At 19.4% G+C, this 22,950-nt stretch overlaps 1 protein-coding gene and 1 further gene across 2 annotated transcripts; both read right to left on the bottom strand.

Moving 5' to 3' along the window:
* Positions 1-664: 664 nt before the first annotated feature.
* Positions 665-810, bottom strand: Bm16202. The gene has a single exon (XR_006228052.1). The product of XR_006228052.1 is annotated as a pre-microRNA Bm16202 (primary transcript).
* Positions 811-3,745: 2,935 nt separating this feature from the next.
* On the bottom strand, positions 3,746-11,195 carry Bm17574 (Uncharacterized protein; the record flags this gene model as incomplete). The annotated part of the gene is made up of 6 exons (XM_043079415.1): positions 3,746-3,890; positions 4,343-4,425; positions 4,726-4,907; positions 5,123-5,348; positions 6,252-6,356; positions 11,187-11,195. The coding sequence occupies 6 exons, from the start codon at positions 11,193-11,195 to the stop codon at positions 3,746-3,748; spliced, it is 750 nt and encodes a 249-aa protein (XP_042935349.1).
* Between the last annotated feature and the right edge of the window lie 11,755 nt (positions 11,196-22,950).

The raw sequence follows: 22,950 nt of genomic DNA, 5'->3' as shown, positions 1-22,950 counted from the left end.
AAGTATATATGATCTTTTAAATGATAAAATGTGCTTTCTAGTGATTGCTAGAAAATTTTTGATTATTGAATAGATCACAGATAACAGATAAATCTTTGATAATCGATAAATAGTTGGTGTAAATTTTATTTTTCTTTCTTTCCTTTTCTTTTTCGCTTTTTCTATTAAAATAAAAGTATTAAAAATTGATGATGATAAAATATGATGATAATGTATAATTTGAATTGCATTTTTGAAAAATAGAATAGAAATAAAAGTTTTTCTTTGGTTATTAAAAAGTGATTAGAAAAAGAAACGAAAAAAAAAACAATATATTATATATATGAAACTAATAAAATTCGTAAAAATTGAAAATAAATAGAATAGAAAAAAAAAAGTTTATTGCAAAATCATTGCCGCCTGTATATTTCATATTTCACTTTTAAATTCATTTTAAAATTTAAATTATATTTTAAATCATAAATAATTTGAAATAAGAAATGATCAAAGCAAATTGATAGATTCAAAAAAAAAAAAAAAAAAAAAAAGGATTTTATCAAAGAGTTGCAAAATTGAGTGTATTGGTTTTGCAATGAAATGAAATACCATTGAAAAAAAAAAAATGAAAAATCCATTTATTTCATTTTTTTTTTTAAATTTTTTTCCACTTACAAGAAATGAACATTATTATAAGAGAGAGAGGGGGAGGGAGAGAGAGGGAAAGAGAGAGGAAAGAATAATAGAAAAAGAAAAAGATCGAAAAGGCATTATTTATTTCTAAAAAATTTTCTCTCTTTTCTTCTCTCTCCCTCTCTCTCTCTCTTTTTCTTTCATCCTTTTGTAATAGTTTATTTGATTTCAATATAACTGAAATAAACTATCATTTATGATCGTCAAGAGAATTTCGTTTTTTTTGTTCTTTTTTTTTCTCTCTTGCAAAAATTTTACTAAATACTTAATGGGAAAAAGTTTTTCATTTCATTTTAAACTATTCGTTTATCATTGTTTATAAAAAATAAAATAATAGATGATTTCTATGTTATCATTATCTATTTAAATTTATATAAATGAATTCAAATGATATATTTATATTTGAAAATGATAAATTTATCAAATTAATAATTTTAATTTTGTGAAAGAAATTTGAGAAAAAAAACACTAAAGTTTAACATTTTAATAAAAAAAAAAAAAAAAGGCACTAAAAAGTTTTTAATACAAGCAAATTAAAATTCAAAAAAGACACATTGATGTAAAAGAAAATTAAAATATAAAAAAGAAATGTCTTACTTCAAACACTAATAAAATAAAAATAAAATCGCAATGTATTATTATTGCATTTATAAATGTGCAATTTAGATTAACCAAAAACAATTCATTTAAATTAATTTGTAAAAAATTTAAAAATATACTATCTACTATTATGTTATTGTCATTTTTACTTTTTTTTTTAACATACAACTGAAAATAAAAAAAAAAAAATAATTGAAAATATTTACTAAAATAATTTTCAAATAATACTTCGATAAAATTAAAAAATGCATAAATTATTTTATAATTTAGCTATTTGAGTACATTTTATATTATTAGAATGATAATAACATTATTAAAATTATCATATTTTTTGTTTTTCTCTCTTTTTTTTTTTTTGCAAATAATTTATTTCTTATTAAAGTGATTTAATTTAAAAATATAATTTATTTTATTAAAATGAATTTATTTCAAAATTGATCAATCTTCTTCTTCTCATGTTTCTTTTTTCCTTCCTTTAAAAAAAAAAATGAATGAATAATTCATTGCTACAATATAATTTACTTGAAATTTGCATGGGCGCAAAATGATATGCGGAAAAAGGGAATAAAAATAGATATATGATTAGTGAGCAATGATGTATGTATCATTTTTGAAATGAAAAAGCTTGAACAAAAAAAAAATAAATAAAAGGTTGAGAATTGGTTTGAAGAAGAGAGAATAGAGGCATATACCACTTTCATTTTATCATCATTCATCCAATTACCCGAAGAGAGGGGCACCGGAAATAGGCCTACCAATAAGGAAAAGGAAAGGACACACATAGAGACATGAAAATATGGGGACATGGTGGGGACAGGAGACAGAAGACAGGAGACAGGGGACAGGAGACAGGAAATAAATACGTCTGATGTATTTATATGAAGAAGGATTGATGAATTAATGCTAAACTCATGGTTGCCATTTTTTTTTTCCTTCTTTTTTTTTTTACATTTAGAGAGAAAAGTTAGCACATTATTTTAAAAAGCTATTTTCAATTAGAAAATAAAAGAAAGTGAAATGAATTTAATTGAAATGAACTGAATTGAGTTGAAATGAAATGAGCTGAAATGGATTGAGATGAATTGAATTGAATTGAACCGAATTACAAAATGAATTTAATTGAAATGGATTGAACTGAAATGAATTGAATTGAAATGATGATAAAAAGGAAAATATATATATGAAAAAGGCTTGGAAAAAGAAATGATATTTGAAATGTTTAAATTTTAAAAATGAAACCAAAAAGAAAATGAAGGATAAAAAATTATTAAAATTTCAGCATTTTAGAAGTTTTTTAATTTTTATAATTGAATTACTTAAATTGTAATTAATACAATAATCATATACAATATGATAAAATGGCTTTGTTTAAAATTAAAACAATTGCTGAAATTAATTGTTGAAAGCAAAAAAAAAAAAGAAAAAAAATTTAGTTCGTAATAAAATTTGTAAAATTTCTCAATTAACTTTTTAATTAAGTAACAAAAATGTTTGAAAAAAAATTTTTTCATTAATAATTTATTATTATTATTTGATAAAAAAATTTTTTTCAACTAAATTCTATAGTATTATTATTAAAATATTTGAAAAATTTTTCATTAAACAAATTTTTACTAATATTGTTAATTTGATATTTAATTATTATTATATTTGATCATATTTTATCACTACGCATTATTTTCCACTCGTACTTGTCATTTCTTCTTTTTTGTAATAAACAAAAATTATTAAATTAAATTATTTTACAAACAAACAAAAGTATAATTTACTTTTTTAGTATAATTTATACTTTCTTAGTATAATTTACAAATAAACTTAAATTAAGTTATGTATATTTATTCAAAATGATTACTTCAATCTTTCACATACATACACACAAGCATATTTACAAATTATACCAAATGATTTTCATAAGAAATGATAAGAGACTGATAAGTGATTATTGCTATTATAGCAAAAGAAAAAATTTGGAATTAGCTAACTAATCTTAGTAATCATAATCTTAATAATAATAATAATCTTAATCTTAACTAATCTTAATTTATAAAGAAATAACAGAAGAATAATATTAGGCTTTTATTTATCAAATTAAAAAAAAAAAAGAATAAAAAGCTTTTGGCATTTATTTTAAAAATAATGTAAAAAAAATTTATAAATCAAATAAAATCCATTTTCATTAATCATTAAATAAATTTGTTCCTTTTTTTTTTTTTTTTTGTTTGTTTTATTTTATTATCTATTCGTTTATTTAATTTTAAGATTAAAATGATATACTATTTCAAGAGTTAAAACTATAATGAATTTTAAAAATGGACTTTGTCTATTTTTTCTTCTTTTCCAAGTACAAATTAACATTGTTCGACTGAATAAATGAGTAAAAAATGAATTTGATTTAATTAATTGTTGTTTAAAATTTAAGCCACTCTTATCATTAAATAATTTTTTTTCTGTTTATTTGCATAAATTTGTGGAAATTTTAGGAGCAAAAAAGAAATGCATTTAGATGTAAACAAACCTCATTATCATCTTGATCAATGATAAGATTAGAACAATTGCTATCAGTACGAAGACGACGATTGGTTTTCAATTCTTGATGAGTGGAAAATTGGCAAAATATTGTCCTAAAATGATGATAAGATAAAAATTTATTTGTTAAATTTTAAATGATAAATTTTTTCAAAAAAAAAAATTTTTTTACAAAACAAATTTTTGTCTTTTTTTTTGTATATATTAATTTACTTTTTTTATCAAATAAAAAAAGTCTTTTATGAATCTTTTTATTTATTTACTCTTTATTAAATCATAGATTTTCATTTACTCTTTATTTGTTTTTTTTTTTTTTTATTATAATTTTTATTCATTTTTTCCATAAATTAATTTACTTTTTTTATTGATTTTTAATGTAATTTTTTATAATTTGGTTTCTCCTTTTTATTGTTTTTTTTTTTTTAATATTCTAAAATTTAAATTTTAGAATATTAAAAGATTTTATTAATTGATAACAGGTGTATACTTTCATCAATTAATAACCATTTTTAAAAATATATATATAAATATGAAATATAGCAAATACCTGTCACGGATAGCTACTGGACATGCTATATTTACTGTAACTAAAGTTTGGGCGCTTCTTTCATCTTCATATTCCACAAATGCCTTTAAAAAAAAAATTTTTTTTGAAAAATTAAAAAAAAACTTTTTTAATTTCCTTTCTTTAGTATAATAAAATAATGATTAAATTTAAATATAAAAAAAAAAAAAAAAGAAATTTTTATACTTTTAATTTATCCATCATAAAAATCAATAATATCAATTATTACTTCTTATTTGTTCAAGCTTCTTTAATAAATAAACTTTAATTAAAATAATTGCATGTACTAAATTATACATAATTAAATTATTAATTCTTTTATAATAATAAATTCAAATTTTAAATTGAAATGGATAATTTTTTACCTGATTTCTTCCTCTAAGTAATAAATAATTAATAAGCTTTCCATAAGGCATACAAAAATGAATTAATTCTAAATCAGTCATATCGGATGGTATATTTCGAAGATGTACCACACGTGAAATATGATATGATGAATGTCCAATATTACCACTTGTTAAACCAGTTGATGTTGTCGCAGCCATATCTATTAAAAAATTAGTTTAATATTTTAATATCACTTTATTAATTAATATTTGATTAATTTCATTAGCAATTAATAAATAAAAAATTTTTTAATTTATCACAAATTAATAAAACGTAAATTTTTGTTTTCTTTATTTTTTATTTTAACTTTTTTAAATTTTCAATAATATTTTTTTTAAAAAAAAAAAAGAAAAGAGAAAATGATATAAAGCATACTGTTACTTATAGTAGTACTGCTACTACTACTACTACTACTATTAGTATTAGTAGCAGTAGAAGTTATCGTATTAGCATTAATAAATGGTTGAGTTAAAAAAGCGGAATTTTGTAAAAATTGTGCGCCATTAGCAAATGCAATAGCTGAAAGAAGTTGCTGTTGCATTGATGGTAGTACCATTCCACTAGCTGTTGCTAATAAATTCACTGAATAATCTAATTTAGCCTAAAAAAAAAAAAAAAAAAAAAAAAAAAAACAAACAAAGAAAAAAGGAGATGAAAGAAGAGAAAAGAATGAAAATTTTATCAAAATAAATTCATTTTTTTAATTAATAAATTAAAAAACAAACAAACAAACAAACAAGCATTTCAAATTTTGTATTATTCATACTATTATTAATTGGATAATTATAATGTTTATTTTATTTTACTTTTTTTTTTTTTTTTATTGCAAATAATTAAAAAGAGAAAAATTTTTCTTTAGATTATTTCAGTAGTTTTGATTAATTTTTAATTATCGAATTTAAAAATAAACGAACAAACAAACAAACAAGCGTTTCAAATTTATCTCATACATACCAATATCAATTTGATAATTACAGTGTTTATTTTATTTTATTTTTTATTATCAATAATTAAAAAGCGAAAAAAGTAGAAGAGAAAATTTATTAATATTTTTATTCAAATTATTTCATTTCTAATTTAATTTTTAAATAGCAAATTTGAAAATAAATAAACAAACAAGCATTTCAAATTTTGTATTATTCATACTATTATTAATTTGATAATTATAATTTTTATTTTATTTTTTTTTTTATTGAAAATAATTGGAAGGGGAAAAAAACTTCGTCAGATAATTTCATTTTTAATTTAATTTTTAATTAGCAAATTTAGAAATAAACAAACAAACAGACAAACAAACAAGCATTTCAAATTTTGTATTATTCATACTATTATAAATTTGATAATTACAATGTTTATTTTATTTTATTCCTTTTTTTTTTTTTTAATACCAATAATTAAAAAAGAAAAAAGAAACAAGTAGAAGATAAAAATTTGTTTCGACGAAAAAAAAAGGAACAAAGAACAAATAAATGAATTAATTAATTAACTAATTAATTAAACATACCTTTTTAGCTTCACTATCTAATGTAACGCCATGTAAATTTGTTGCTAATAAATTTCCACCACCTGTGGTACTCGATAATGATGTAAAAAAATCATTTAATCCACGCTAGAAAAAAAAAACAAAAAAAAAAGAAATTTTCATTTTTATTTTTTTGATTTTTTATTTTTTAATTTCTTTTTTTTTGCTTTATTAATTTATCATAGTATATACTATTTGTAGAGAAAAAAAAAAGTAAACTAAATCAAAACTTTGTCGTTATGTCAACAACAATAACAAAATCCCAAAATCGAATTTATATTTCTATTCCAATAGCAGTATTAGTTCAATCTAATGAATTTCATTATTGAAGTGAAATTCTCGAGAAAAAAATAAATGAAATTTTATGCTGAAAATTAGCATTTGAAAATAAAAAAAAATTCTATAAAATTTTTTATGAAATAATTAGGACAAAAAATGATAAATAATATTCATTTTGATTAGTGATAAAATTTTTTTCTGCAACTTTTTTCCTTTCCTTTTTTTACCAATTTCGAAAAATAAAATAAATGAAAAAAAAAAAGAAATGTAAATTTTAATAAACTAATGAATTTATTCCAATATCAAAAAAAAATTTGATATCAAAAAAAATAACATTTTTTTTAAATTTTTAAGTATGACAAATTTTTAAGATTCTAAATTTATGAATGAACTTTGACATTGTTTATTTCTAAATAAAATTTTTTTATATCGTTGGACAAAGAAAGAAATGTTTTAGTGCTATTTTATAAATAATTAAATTAAAATTTAAATGCAATTAATAATAAAATAACAAAAAAAATGTTACTGTAAAAAATGGAATTTGGAAATGGAATTTGAAATAGAAATTGTTATTGTTTTTTTTTTTTGAAAATAAAAAAATTTGAAGAAAAATTGATAAAGAGAGATGTATATATGATAAGATAGAATAACATATATATGATAAGATAGAATAACAAGATATTTGATTTAGATAACAGATAAATATTGAAATAAATTTCAATCCTTCTTTTCTTTTCTTTTTTTTTTTTTAATTTTCTAAAAATGATCAAAATTATAATCATTCATATCTATCATACATTATTTCAATCAATTGTACATAGTATACGAATCAATTTATCACTAATTCATATCATATCATTTATGCTATAAACCAGTTTATCAATAATTCATATCATATCACTCATGTTACAAATCAATTTATCACTAATTCATATCATATCATTTATGCTATAAACCAGTTTATCAATAATTCATATCATATCACTCATGTTACAAATCAATTTATCACTAATTCATATCATATCATTTATGCTATAAACCAGTTTATCAATAATTCATATCATATCACTCATGTTACAAATCAATTTATCACTAATTCATATCATATCATTTATGCTATAAACCAGTTTATCAATAATTCATATCATATCACTCATGTTACAAATCAATTTATCACTAATTCATATCATATCATTTATGCTATAAACCAGTTTATCAATAATTCATATCATATCACTCATGTTACAAATCAATTTATCACTAATTCATATCATATCATTTATGCTATAAACCAGTTTATCAATAATTCATATCATATCACTCATGTTACAAATCAATTTATCACTAATTCATATCATATCATTTATGCTATAAACCAGTTTATCAATAATTCATATCATATCACTCATGTTACAAATCAATTTATCACTAATTCATATCATATCATTTATGCTATAAACCAGTTTATCAATAATTCATATCATATCACTCATGTTACAAATCAATTTATCACTAATTCATATCATATCATTTATGCTATAAACCAGTTTATCAATAATTCATATCATATCACTCATGTTACAAATCAATTTATCACTAATTCATATCATATCATAATATTCATGCAAATGATAAATTAATATTTCTCCATTTCATTTCTACTCTCAAAATTTCATCCAATATTTTACACAAAAAAAAAAGAAAGTAAAACAAAAAGTACACAATTAGATGAGATAATTTTATCAATCAAAACAAATGAATAATTATTGTTTATGTTTACAAATATAAATGAAGTATTGCTAATTAGTGATATTATCATATAGCTAATTAAGTAAGTTGATAATAATTAACTGTTATAATAATTATTATTAATTCTATATTTCACATTTTCAAAAACAATCATCTTTTTATTTTTTTTTTCACTCATTTCAATTTATTATCACTTTTTTTTCCCTTTCCTTTACTTTAGTTTGCTTAGCATTCAAATTTGATAAATATTTATTAAAGTGAAAAAAAAAATTTTTTTTTTTTTGTGAGAAATATTTGTTAAATATTACTAAAATGAACTGAAAATAATCGAACAATATACATATATGTCTCATAAATGAAATTTATTTTTGAAATATTTTATTTTCAATTATACAAAATGAAAAAATGTTAAGTGTTCATTGAATTATAAACCATTTAAACCAAATTAAATTTGATTTGAAAAAAAAAAATTGTGATGCATAGGATAAATATGATTATGATTGTAATTATAATGATACTAATTTCAGTGATAGGTGATAATGATTGTGATAATAATGATAACTGATGATAATGGAAAAATATTGCTTACAGGTTAATGTTTATTTATAATAATGGCATATCAAAATGTAAGTATTGTAATGATTATCATTGATAAGACAATCATGATAACTGATTGTAAACAAAAAAAAAAATATTTTTACAATGATAGTTGACAATAGATTTATTTTTGCGAAACTTTTTAAATTTAAAAACAAAAAAAAAAATGTCGCAAAATACAAATATTACATATATAATTGAATCATTTTTTCTTTTTTAAAATAATTTCTAATTTGTAAAATTAAATGAAATCGATTAAAAAATTAAGAATACAAAGTATTCATTTTATTTTCTTTCTAATTAAAACATAACATTAAAAAAAAAGAATGAATAATAATAAATTTTTATTTAATATTTTTGAAAAATTCCCGCAAGCAAAAAATAAATCCAATCTATTGAAAAAAAAAAAATCACAAAATCACAGTACTGAAATAATATTTGAATAACATTTGAAAGTCTTTTCAAAAAAAAAGAAACGACAAAAAAATCTTTCAAATAAAATTGACAAAAGAAGAGAGAGAGAGATAGAGGGAGAGAAAGGGAAAAAGAAGAAAATCAGAGAGGACAAAATAGAGAGAAAGAGAGAGAGAGAGAAAACAGTTTAAAAAAAAAGCAAATTTCATTTCCAATAAAATAATTTGTTGACAGAAAGAATTGAAAGATAGCAACTATTATTAGCATATACAAATAATGAAATGCTTAAACAGAATGCAAAAAAAAAAATTGGTAATAGAAAATGAAATAATTGATAATAATATTAAAAAAAAAAAATGCAAAATTATTTTTTATAAAAATTTAAAATTAAAAATATAAAATGAAATAATGAAAGTATCTGAAATTTTTTATCAAATGTAAAAATAATTAAGCATTTTTAACATTTTAACATAAATAATTATAGCATAAATAATTTATTCATTGCAAAAAAAAGAAAAAGAAAAAAAGAAAGAAAGAAAGAAGCAATTAAGCATAAAAATATAAAAAAAAAATTGAAGAAAACTAGCAAAAAAAATTTCCCATAAGTATCATTTCTTTCTTAATTTATGTCATATCCAAGAAAAGAAAAATGAATGAACGAAAGAAAGAAAAAAAAAGGAAAAGAAAAAAAAAAAAAAAACTTAGTTTTAAAATAAGTCAATGAAGTAACTTTAAGTAGGCTAACATTAAATTTAAATTTGGATTAGATCAAGATGAAATACAATTTTTAACTTTATACAAGTGTAGTTTTAAAATAAATCAATCAATGAAATTCAAAGATTTTTGAGCTATTAAATCAAATTTAAATCCGAAAAAATTGACTTAAACTTTAAATTATATTTAATTAAATGCTCAAAATTACAATCAAAAAATTTGATAATAATTTTTTACACAAATATATAAAATTAATTTTCTTTTTTTTTTTTTTTTTTTAAAGTGTTATGGAATAATTTATTATTGTAAAATGTATGTGTAATTAACATTGAAATTATTTATTGGGAAGATACAAAAATAAATAATAATTAAATTTTAGTAATTCTAATCCTTTTATCTTCCAAAAAAAAAAAATAGAGTAGTTAATTAGTTAAGTAAAATGTATTTAGTTAAAAATGTAGAAATGAACTTTTTTTTTTTTTTTGGGGGGTGGGGGTAAATTCTGGGATTAAATACTTTTTTTTTGCAGAATGAATGAATATGTAAATAACTAAAGTTATATGATAATGAATACTAATTGGTTAAGTAAGACGTAGTAATTACTTGGAAGTGTAGAAGTGAACTTTTTTTTGGGTAAATTTTTGGATAAAATACTTTTCTTTCTCTTTTTTTTTTTTGTAGAATGAGTAAATATGTAAATAACTAAAGTTATACGATAGTGATTACTTTACTATTCACAATCAAACTAATTTAAGCGGAAATATTCATTTACTTTTGTTGGTTAATTAATAAAAAATTAATTAAGTAATTAAGTAGCATACATATATATATACATAATTTAAGTTATAATATCATTGCATTTCTAAGTAAACTTGTGTGAATACATTTATGTTTAAATTATTCCATACATTAACTTTTGCAATAGAAGGAAAGAGAGAGAGAGAGAGAGGGAGAGAGGTAGAAAGAGAGATTTGATAAAAGAAATCAATAAAGTATAAAGTTTTAGACGAGATGAATTATATTCTAATTATTATTTTTAAAAGTCTTTTTATTTTAATTTAATGAATGTTTACAATAACAAATCTCTTTTTTTAACCTTTTATTTTGGTTAAAAAAAAAAAAAAAAAAAACAAAAAAAGAAACAAAAATTAAAATATCTCTCACCTTTGACATTGCCACTAAGCGATATTAATATTTCTTTCTTTCGTTTTTACCAATTTTTTTCTTTCTTTTTTATTTTTTATTTTATTTTATTTCTTCTTTTTTCTTTTTATCCTTGCCAAAAGTATGGTAATAAAAATGAAAATTGAGAAATAAAAAGAAAAGAAAGAAGGAAAAGAATATCAAAGTATGATATTTGTAGTGTAATATAGGAGGAAATGGAAAAGTGAAGAAGTAAATTTTAAAATAGTCAATTATTAATTTTTAATTGATTAAATTAGAAATTTTAAATCAATTAAAATTTCCATTGTATTTTATCATTCAATGATAATAATGATAATAACAGATTAAATTAGACATTTCTTTTTTCTTTTCGTATTTTTATTTGGATGAAATTAAAAGGTATAAATTAAATTTGACCAATAATAAAAAATTTTGATCAATTGAATAGAAATAATAGAAATAGAAATTGATGAATAATATATGCAAATCTAATGGAAATAGTTGTAATAGTAGTAGTGATAATGATAAATACTAATTAGTAAATAGGGGTTATACTAGTGATAATGATAATGATAAATAGTAATTAGTAAATAGTAGTAATATTAGTGATAATGATAAATAGCAATTATTGAACAGTAGTAATGGTAGTGATAATGATAAATAGTATTTGTTAAATAGTATAATACTAGTGATAATGATAAATAATAATTGTTAAATAGTAATAATAATAGTAGCAGTAATAGTGGTAATGATGATGATAAATAGTAACTGTTAAATACTAATACTAGTGATAATGATAAATAGTAATTGTTAAATAGTACTAATACCAGTGATAATGATAAGTAGTAATTGTTAAATAGTAAATAATAGTAATAGTAGTAATAGTGATAATGATAATATTAAATAGTAATTGTTAAATAGTAAATAATAGTAATAGTAGTAATAGTGATAATGATAATATTAAATAGTAATTGTTAAATAGTAAATAATAGTAATAGTAGTAATAGTGATAATGATAATATTAAATAGTAATTGTTAAATAGTAAATAATAGTAATAGTAGTAATAGTGATAATGATAATATTAAATAGTAATTGTTAAATAGTAAATAATAGTAATAGTAGTAATAGTGATAATGATAATATTAAATAGTAATTGTTAAATAATAATAGTAATAGTAGCAATTGTCGTCGTTGTACGATTTGATACGTTTATAGGAAAAGCGATAGCAATTTGACAATTTTCCACTTTGTTCGCAGTAGACAGTATGATGAAAGTTTTGCTGTTCATATAATCAAATAATAGTGCTCTTTCTTTTACCAAAATTTGAGCAATTTGACACTGAAATTTTTCAAAAGAAATACACAAAAGGAAGAAGAAAAATAAAAAAATTAAAAAAAAAAACACATCAATTATCACAAAATTATATAATTATTATCAATTATTAATCAAAATCACAATTATTGTCAATTTTAATTATATATTATCAAAATTATTTTTAAATAAAAAAAAAAATGGGGAAATAGAAAAAGAAAAAACAGCAAAAATACAAAATTGATTAATTTGTATTTTTGTAAAATATTAGAAAAACAGTTATAAATTTTATCTGATTATTGCATCAAATTGCTATGGAGAAAAAAAAAAAAAGTGAGAACAGTAAACACTTATTATCCATTCATACTTTTTGTAATTTGTTAAGTAATTTGCAAAATTATACTAAAATGTAAATTACTTATACAATTTTATAAGTAATTTACCACTGTTACTTTGCAGTAATATTATTTGTACTTATGAATGTTACAACATTTTTTAATAGCTTTTCCAAATGAATCATTCATTAAAAAATTGTTGAACAAAAAAAAAAAAAAAGAAAAATTGATTGATTGATCACTAAAACATTGTTTCTTTAAACATTCCTAAGTCATTTTTTAAATTTTTTTTTTAAACTTCATCAATAGTTTATTAAAATAAATAAATGAATGTATGAAAAAATAAAACAAACATTAAAAATAAAAAAAAAAAAAAAAAAAAAAAAAAAAAAAAAAAAAAACATAAAGATTAATTTAGAAAAATAGAATTCCAACTTACTTTTAATTTTCACATATAATGAACATAAAATAGCTTCTGAAAAAGAAAAAAAAAACAAATAAACAAACATTTAAAAAAAAGCAACGAATGAATTTGAAAAATAATTTTTAATTTTGTATTAATTTAAATTTTTGAGATAGAATAGAAAATGACATATTAAAAATTATCAATAATTTTAAATGTGCACATCATATCAAATATCAAATATAACAAATCTCATAATCTTAGCAAATTTTTCCTTTTTTTTTTTTTGAATGCTTTCATACATTTCTTCCTAAATGCATCTTTTAGCATCCTAAAATTATTTTATACTCTCTCTCTCTCTCTCTTAAATAAATAATTTTTATTTCAAAAAAAATGTTTTCAATTTTATTTTTATTTTTTACTTACTTTGAATACAACAATATAATTAAGTAGCATCCATTTTAGCTTTTCAATCAAAATAAAAAACTCTCTTAATACATAATAATTCGCTTTTTTCCTCCTTCTCTATTGATTCATATTCCATTTTAAAAAGTAATTCAAAAAAAAAAAAAAAAAAAAGAAGAAGAAGCTAGTTTTTCTCGTATAACTCTTTTTATCCTTTTTTCAATTTCTTTTTTTTTTTTTTTTTCTTCTTTCATTTACTCCATCAAAATATTTTAATGCTATTTAAAAATGAAAAAAAGAAAGAAAAGACGATGGTGAAATATTGTCATTCCATTTAAACATTATCACAATTAATGTTCAAATTTAAATTAAAATACAGGAACTTGTTTTCTTCACAACCGGAAATTTACTGCAAAAAAAAGTTCGTTCCCGAATAATAAAAATAAAAAAGACAAAAAAAAAAAAAAAAATCGTTTCATTTATTGCTATTTATTATTCAATTATGCTCAAAATATCGTAAAAAAATGATCAAAACGTCAGTAGTTTCACGTCATTAGCTTAAATTAACGTAATAGCTTCACACTATTAGTTTTAAAAAAAAGAAAATTATACGTTTGACAATCTTAAATATTTCATACAAAATTACATAGTTAAAATTAGATGATCATTGAATAGTGATAAAATATTACGATTTTTAGAATAGCGATGAATGTTCTTAATTTCTAATTATAATATAACGATTTTCTGCTTTACACAAAAACTCTATTAAAATTGTAGGATTATTTGTTGTTACCAGCAGTTAACTAACTGGTACCTTCCGCTACATATTGATTGAATGATTTTTAAAATAGATGTGAAATTCAAGTAAGCAAAATATTCAAATATAATTATGTAAGATAATAAAGTGGAATATTTGTCATTTGCATACAATTAATTAATATATTAGGTTTATACAATAAATGATATAAAGATGAAATTTAAAAAAAAAAAAAAAATTGTTCATGAGTAATTTAAATAGCAATAATGTTATGTAAAAAAAAAGGGAGAAATTTTTTTAATTATAAACTATAAACTTTTTCATGCAACATTTTATAAAGTTAAAAGTTAATAATAATTAATAATAAAGATCGCAAGAGAAACAAACAAAGATGCTAAAAAACAAAAACAAAAAATTTGGAGAGGAAAATGGTTAGAATGAAAGTGACATATAAATAAAATAAAATAAAATAAATAAAATAAAATAAAATAAAATAAAATAAAAAATAAAATAAAATAAAACAAAACAAAACAAAACAAAACAAAAAAAAAAAAAAAAACGGATAAAAGAAAAGAAATTTTCGATACATAAAAGATGAAAAGGGACGACAGAAAAGGAAATAGGAAGAGTTGATCTTTGAAGGACTTTTATTTCCGGCAGATAAAATAATGATAATGATTGTGATGCTGGTGATGATGATGATTGTGATGCGATGATAGTGATAATGATGACAATAATGGTGATGATGATGGTTGTAATAGTAACGATGATGATGACGATGATGGTGGTGGTGATAATGATGATAATGATGACGATAATGTGATGATTGTAATGATGATGATGATGATGATGATGATAGTGTTTGTGGTTATTATAATGACGATGATGATGATGATGATGATGATGTTGACAAGTATAAGAGGAAAAAAATTGAAAAAAAAAATTGATGAATTAGATTGGATTGGATGGATTGAAAAATATCTATTCCATCTGTTGACAGCGTACCAGGATGAAGATGATATAATCAACCATTAAATAACCAATAGTCAACTATATCCAAACATTCTAAGTGAAGCGACAAATTTTTCTGCTCTTTCAACTACATACTTTATTTATTTTCTCTTTGCTTATGCAAACAACAAAGTCATCATTATTGACATCACTGTCATCATCATTATTATCATCATTGTCATATTGTCATCACTATCATCATTATTGACATCACTGTCATCATCATTATTATCATCATTGTCATACTGTCATCACTATCATCATTATTGACATCACTGTCATCATCATTATTATCATCATTGTCATACTGTCATCACTATCATCATTATTGACATCACTGTCATCATCATTGTCATACTGTCATCACTATCATCATTATTGACATCACTGTCATCATCATTATTATCATCATTGTCATACTGTCATCACTATCATCATTATTGACATCACTGTCATCATCATTATTATCATCATTGTCATACTGTCATCACTATTATCATTATTGACATCACTGTCATCATCATTGTCATCATTATTGTCATACTGTCATCATTGTCATCACCACTGTGATTATCAGTAATAAAAGCAGTAATTGTACTAACCGCTGACTTTTCCACTGTTTAATTTAATATTAACAATAATAACAAATTACACTAAAAAAAAATGCTAAAAAACAAAAAAAATACTAAAAAAACGAAATGCTTCATATTATTGAAATGAAATTTAAATCAAAAATGAGAAAAAAGAATAAGCAAAAAAAAAAAAAAAAAATTAGATTTAACTTAATCTAAAATATAATCTGTAATGAAATAATCATTTAGTATGAGTTTTTAAATATCCGATGCAAATCAAATATGTATATATAATGTAACATTAATTAATTTTTTACAAAAATTAAAAATTTTAAATTAAATATTGTTTTCAACAAATTCTAATGGATCTAATATGTTGGAATATTAGCTAAAACTACAATATCATTTCTTTTTTTTTTTACTTATTAGCTTTAAACATTTTCATATACATCTCAAAATATCAAAAAACATCCGGAGAATTTTTAAATTTCAATTCATTTGTTCTTTCTAATAAATATAATTTATCTATTTTGTTAAAATAATCAATGAAATTAAAATATCATCATTTTTACTTATTACTTTTGCAACATTTTCTGTGCACTTCTCGAATAGCAACAAAATCCCAGATGTAATCTATTAAACCTTTTAATTTTAACTGAAAGATGAATGTACTTTCTTTTTTCCTTCTATTCTACACACAATTTTAAAATGAAAACATCAAAAAAAAAAAAAAAAGGAAAGAAAAAAATCATTTATTTTAGTCATTTTGTTTCTCAAATAAATTTAACTGCTAAATAAAATAAAAAAATATTTTAATTTTTGGATAATAATATTTTATGAATAAATTTCATCAAAATTTTAATTCATTTTAAATCCTGAAATAATCAAAATTTATTTGTAAAAATTATTTTATTATCATTAGTATATTAATTATCATCACTATTACTGTCTATGTACTAACATTATTATTGTTACTATCATTACTATTATTGGTTTTATTATCGCTACTATAATAATTACTGTCATTATTATTTGTCATCATCTTCTATCTATTAAGATTAAGATTATTGTTAATACTATTATTATTGCCATTATTATTATTATTATTATTGTTATTACTACTAGTATTATTAACATTATTTAATTAATTAATATTATTACCAATATTATTATAATTATTGTTATTAATACTAATATCATTACCATTATTTAATTAATTAATATTATCACTATTGTTATTATTACTATTATTTGATTAATTAGTATTATTACCATTATTGCTATTATTATTATCATTATTTAATTAAATAATATTATTATCATTATTATTATAATTTTTGTTATTATTACCATTATTTTAATTACATGCATTAGGTATCATCAAATAAAGAAATAAACTGCAAAATTTACATTCGTACAAATTCATAGATTGAATTTAATCCTAAGCTAAACAATAATATTATGATCACAGATGCATTAGAAAAACAAAATAATAAAAAAATTAACAAAAAACAATTAAATTTTTAAAATTAACTTGTATAAATCTGCATCACATATATGCGATATAAATTATTGCTATTTAAAATATTATAGAAATTAAAATGAAAATAAAAAAGTTTGCTTTTTGATCAAAAATGAAAATGAAAATAAAACAAAAAAAAAGTGTTTACAATATATTTACATGAAAAATAATGAAATATGTATATATTTGCATTGAAATTACATTCATTTAGAAAAAGGATGAAGAAAAAAGAAAAGATAAATAAGAAGTAAGCATGAAAAATAATCTCACTGCCATTATCATTTATCAAATGCCCAAAAAATTGATTGATAAATGTTTTCCTAAAATGTCTAGCAAGCTATATTTCATCTAAATACAATTTAAAAATAAAAGGAAAAAAAAGAAAAATAAAAGTTTCAATTTCTTTTCTAATTTTTTTTTTTAATTTTTTTAGCTTTAAAAAAAATTTTCACTTTTTGCTTTCAATTTTTTAAATTTAATTTTTGTCAAAAATGAAGTTGAAAAAAAAAAAAAGATCTGTAAAATTGATTAATTATATATTCATAATAATTATCATTATTTTCTAAAACAATTAAATAAAAGTAATGTTAGAAGTTTTTCTCTTTTTTTTTTTTAACTATTTTTTTAACTATTTTTAACTATTTTTTTTTTTAACTAGTAGGAAAGATAAAAAAAAAATTATTAAACACTTTGCAAAATTTTTGCTAATTTTGTTTAATTTTTTTCTTCTGAAAATTTTTGCAAATTAAAATTTATCATAAAATAAAACATTGTTAATAATTACAATTCTAATTTTAAAAAGGATTGAGAAGAAGAAAAAAAAGGCAGAAAAAAAGAAAGTTGAAAAAATAATTTAACAATTCATTCAAAAAATAAATTAACAATTCATTCATTAATTTTTAATATATTCAATTTTTTATTTATTTTATTTTTTTGTTAATAATCATTATCAAATTGCAAAATTATCATTCTACTAAATAAATATTTTGCTTATTTTTTTTTTCTTTGTTTTGATTGGTGTTTGTAATAAATAGGATTTAAAATTAAAATTTAATTTTATAACATCTAAAATTTAATCTAATTTATTGCATTGTAATTTTTTTTTTTTTTATCTAATTACTTGATATTTCTATTTGTAATTTCTTAAGTAATATCTTAAAGTTATATCATACAAGTAATATCATCGATAAAATTAATTCTTACTTTATTAATTCTGAAAATTTTTAAAATAAGAAAGAATTTTTTTTCACATATGCTATACTATGTTGATATTACATTTGAAAATATTTCATTTCATATCTTAGCATCATCACCTGCATTTGATCAATAATTATTTTAAAATGCTTTTCGTTTCGTTTCTTTGAGAAAAATTTTTCACAAATTCACAACATCGTTTTATATTTTCCTTTTTAAACATATAATTTTTCTCAAAAAGATGAAAGAAAAAAAGGATGAAAAAGATAAAAATGAATTCTTAATTTATAACTCAAATAAAACAAATAGTATTTAGAAAAAAAAAAAGCATTAAAAAAAATTTTGTATAAAATTTTTAAATTAAAATTTTTCGAAAGTAAATGAATAATTTTTTTTTTTTCTGAAAAATATAATTTGCGCATTATTATTCATAAATATTTCTATTATTTTTTACTGAGAAAAAAATTTTTTTTTCTTCCAAAAAAAATTTTTTCACATCAAATTTTTGTACATAATTTCAAAAAAGAAAAAAAAAACAGAATAAAAAACAAACAAAAAAAAAAAAAGAAGAAAAACAAAATTTTATGTAAAAATATTAAAATTAATTTTATATAAAATAATAAAATGAAGAATTACAAATTTCCTTTAAATATTTTTAGCAGAATTTTATTGTATTTTTTTTTTTAATTAAAAACATAAAAAAAAGGAGAAAAATTGTCTTATATAAAATTTTCAAACAAAAAAAGTAATAAATTTATTTATTTATTTATTTTTTTTTTTGAAAGAAAAAAAGCAAAGAAATGTGTACGAAGTATTTTTGATCAAAGAGAAAAGCATTGATATTTATTTTGTATTTTTGGAAAATAACTTTTTTTTGTTTTTTTTTTATTGAAAATAAAAATGTAAAATGTTTCATTTCAAAATGATTCATTTCATTTCATAAATTCTTAATATTAAATTTTTGAAATTATTATTATTAATCTTTTTCTTTTTTTTTTTGCTGCTATAATTGAAATATTTATTAAAATTTCGTTCCTTTTTTTTTTTTTTTTTTTTGAGATAAAACGAATTATTTATTAATAATTCATATCAAATAAGAATTGAATGAATGAAAATAAATAAATGGAATTTTTCTTTTTTGTTCATTAAAGTTATTTCATTTTATGTCCTTTATTTAAAGGGAAAAAAAAAGCTAAAAAACCGTTAAAAAAATTATTTGTGAAAATATTATTAAATTAAAAATTGAATGAAAATAAAAATTTATTAATTAATAAATTTATCTCATTTTTTCATAGAATTAATTAAAATAATAATCATTTTATTATGATTTATTTCAACTAATTGCAATCATTATTTTCTTATTCTAATAAATAAATACAAATATGGAAAGAGAGTGAGAGAGAGAGAGAAGGAGAGGGAGAGGAGGATAAACAAAGAGAGAAAGAAGAAGAGAAAAGAAAGAAGAAATTATTGGCATAATAATTTTTTCTCTTTTAACAATGATTGCATTTATATTCTTTCTCTTTCTCTTTCTCTTTCTCTCTCTCTCTCTCTCTTCTTTCGATTATTTTACCTTTTAATAATTTTTTGAAAAGTATGAATACATTATTTAGCAAAAAAGATAGAATAAAAACAGAGAGAGAGAGAGAGAGTGAGTGAAAAAAAAAAAACGATAAATGAAATAAATTGTTGAGAGTAATGCAATTCAAATATATATGTAAATGTCATTTTGAAATTATTTAAAGCTTTATGAAAAAAAAAAAAAAAAGGAAAAGAAAAGAAGAAAAGAAGTTTCATATTTAATTTTAACTTTTTGAAAAACAAAAAATTATTTTGACATGCAAGGGAAGTAACTGTTTAATTTAATAATTTACTCATTTTAGCTTTTATTATTTCAAAAACAAAAATTTTTTTTTATGTCTAATATTTATTATTCAGAAGTAAAAAAAAAAAAATTTCACTTCTATAACTATTTTTTTATTAATTCAATAATTTTACTTGTTTTATTTTTTGAATGTTATTTGAAAAAATAAATAAATAAATAAGTAAATAAAAGTAGCATTAAAGAAAAATTTTTTCAATCTAATATTTCTTATTTAAAAAAAAAAAAAAAACGAATTTTAATTTTTAATTTTTTTTAACACTCACATACACGCGCATACATATATAAATGCAAATCAAATTAATGAAATAGTGGAAAAAAAAAAAAAAAGTAAATAACAAAAATTTTATATTATATATTAGTTAAAGTTAAAAAAATAAATAAATTTAACTTAAATTTATATTAATTGATATTTATTATTAAATTTGTATTTTTAAAATAGAATAAAATCTTTTTTTTAATATTTAGTATTAAATTTGTATTTTTAAAATAGAATAAAATCTTTTTTTTTAATATTTAATATTCAATTTGCTGCTAAATTTTTAAGGCCTCCTACTTACTTCGTTATCTTTTAGCTTTTAGCACTTATATTTAAATTACAAAAAAAAAAAAAAAAAAAAAATAGAAATGACAGTAAAAATTGGTGACATATAGAAAAAGAAAAAAGAAGAGAGGAGACAATTTAAAAAAAAAAAAAAATGTGATCATTTATCTATGAATAATATTTTAAAAGAGCTTTCCATCTTGATATTTTGACAAACATCATGGATTATTATTTCTTCATTATAATTTAGCTAGCACTTTTTACTTCTTTTCTCTCTCTCCCTTTCTCTCTCTCTCTCTCTCTCTCTTTCTCTCTCCCTCTTTCTATTTCAAAATTTTTATTTATTGATAATCAATTCAAAAATTATTTGACTATAAGAGTAGAAAAAAAAATAAAAAGAAAGAAAAACAAATCAAATAAATAAATAAAAAATTTGTCTGTGAAAATTGAAATATTAAAAAATAATTTTTTTTTTTTTTTTAAATCAAAAATAAAGCAAATAAATTTAATTGATTAAATTCAATGAAAAATTAAAGAAAAGAAAGGAAAAAGAAAAAATTATGTATAAGAAATAGAAAATAAATTTCAATAAAATTGGTGACAAATTTTTCTCTCTCTCTCTCACTCTCTCTCTCTTATTCCCTCTCTCCCACTCTCTCTCTCTCTCTTTCATTCTTTTTTTTCTTTCTTCCATTTTTTTTTTCGTGTGAAGGTAAAATAAATCAAATAATTTTTAATTGCTAGTTGAAAAAAAAAAAATTGAAAAGAAAAAAGAGAGAGAGAGAGAGGGATTAAAGGTGGAAATGGAGGTAAAAGGTAAAAAAGTAGAAAGAGGGAGAGAGAGAGGGTAAAAGAAAAAAAGGAAATTATCGTTGTTATGGTGCTATTTTAAGGTGGAAATGGAGGTAAAAGGTAAAAAAGTAGAAAGAGAGAGAGAGAGAGAGAGGGTAAAAGAAAAAGCTATTTTAAAATGCTGAAAAAGCATGAAAAGGTTTTAATCTATTAGCTAGCTTAGAAAGTGATATTTTATTACTGAAAAGTACAATTTCTTAAATGAGATTTTGCGTAATTTTTATAATTGATGCATTGATTTTTGCAATTCTTTCATTATTTTTGTTTAAATTATTTTATAAATTTTAATTTAAAAATGAGAAAGAAAAAGAAAGAAAGAAATGAAATGAAACATTGAAAAATAATTTCTTATTAAAACTAAAAATTAATGAAAATTATAGTTTGTTTGCTTGTTTTTTTCTATTTAACGACTATAAACTTAAATTTGTGATAAGAAGGAATTTTTTTTGATAAGTTATCAGTTAAATTTAATTTTATTTCTCTATTGTATGCATAATATCAATTGAAAATTTTTTGATAGATTTTTATGATCTTATCATACTTGTTGATATATAGCAGAAGTAATAATATAGTGATAATTGATAATAGTGATAAGTGTGTTACTTATTATTTTATTATTGCTACTTATTATTTAATATCATTAATTATTATTGGTAAAATTTTTTAACCAGTAATTTTGTAGCTTAGTAAAAATAAAAACTAATAAAATCTTTTTTGAATTAGTAAAAAAAAAAAAATATGCAAAATAGAATTGAAGGAAAAATCTTTGATAATCATTTAAATATTTCATTTTTATCTTTTCTATTAATAATTATTATGCATTTTGTTTATCAATTAAAATTAAAATAAGTAAAGAATGGATTTTTTATGATATAACATTAAAATTCAAATAATTTAAAAGCAAAAATCATAATAAACTCTTAAAAACATAATATAAACTTTTCAAAAAAAAAAACAGTTTTTATTACTTTTAA

The sequence above is a fragment of the Brugia malayi genome (assembly GCF_000002995.4).
Source record: "Brugia malayi strain FR3 genome assembly, contig: Bm_v4_Chr2_contig_001, whole genome shotgun sequence".
Lineage (NCBI taxonomy): Eukaryota > Metazoa > Nematoda > Chromadorea > Rhabditida > Onchocercidae > Brugia > Brugia malayi.
The sequence above is the reverse complement of the archived record's forward strand: the minus strand, read 5'-3'. Positions and strand labels throughout refer to the sequence as shown.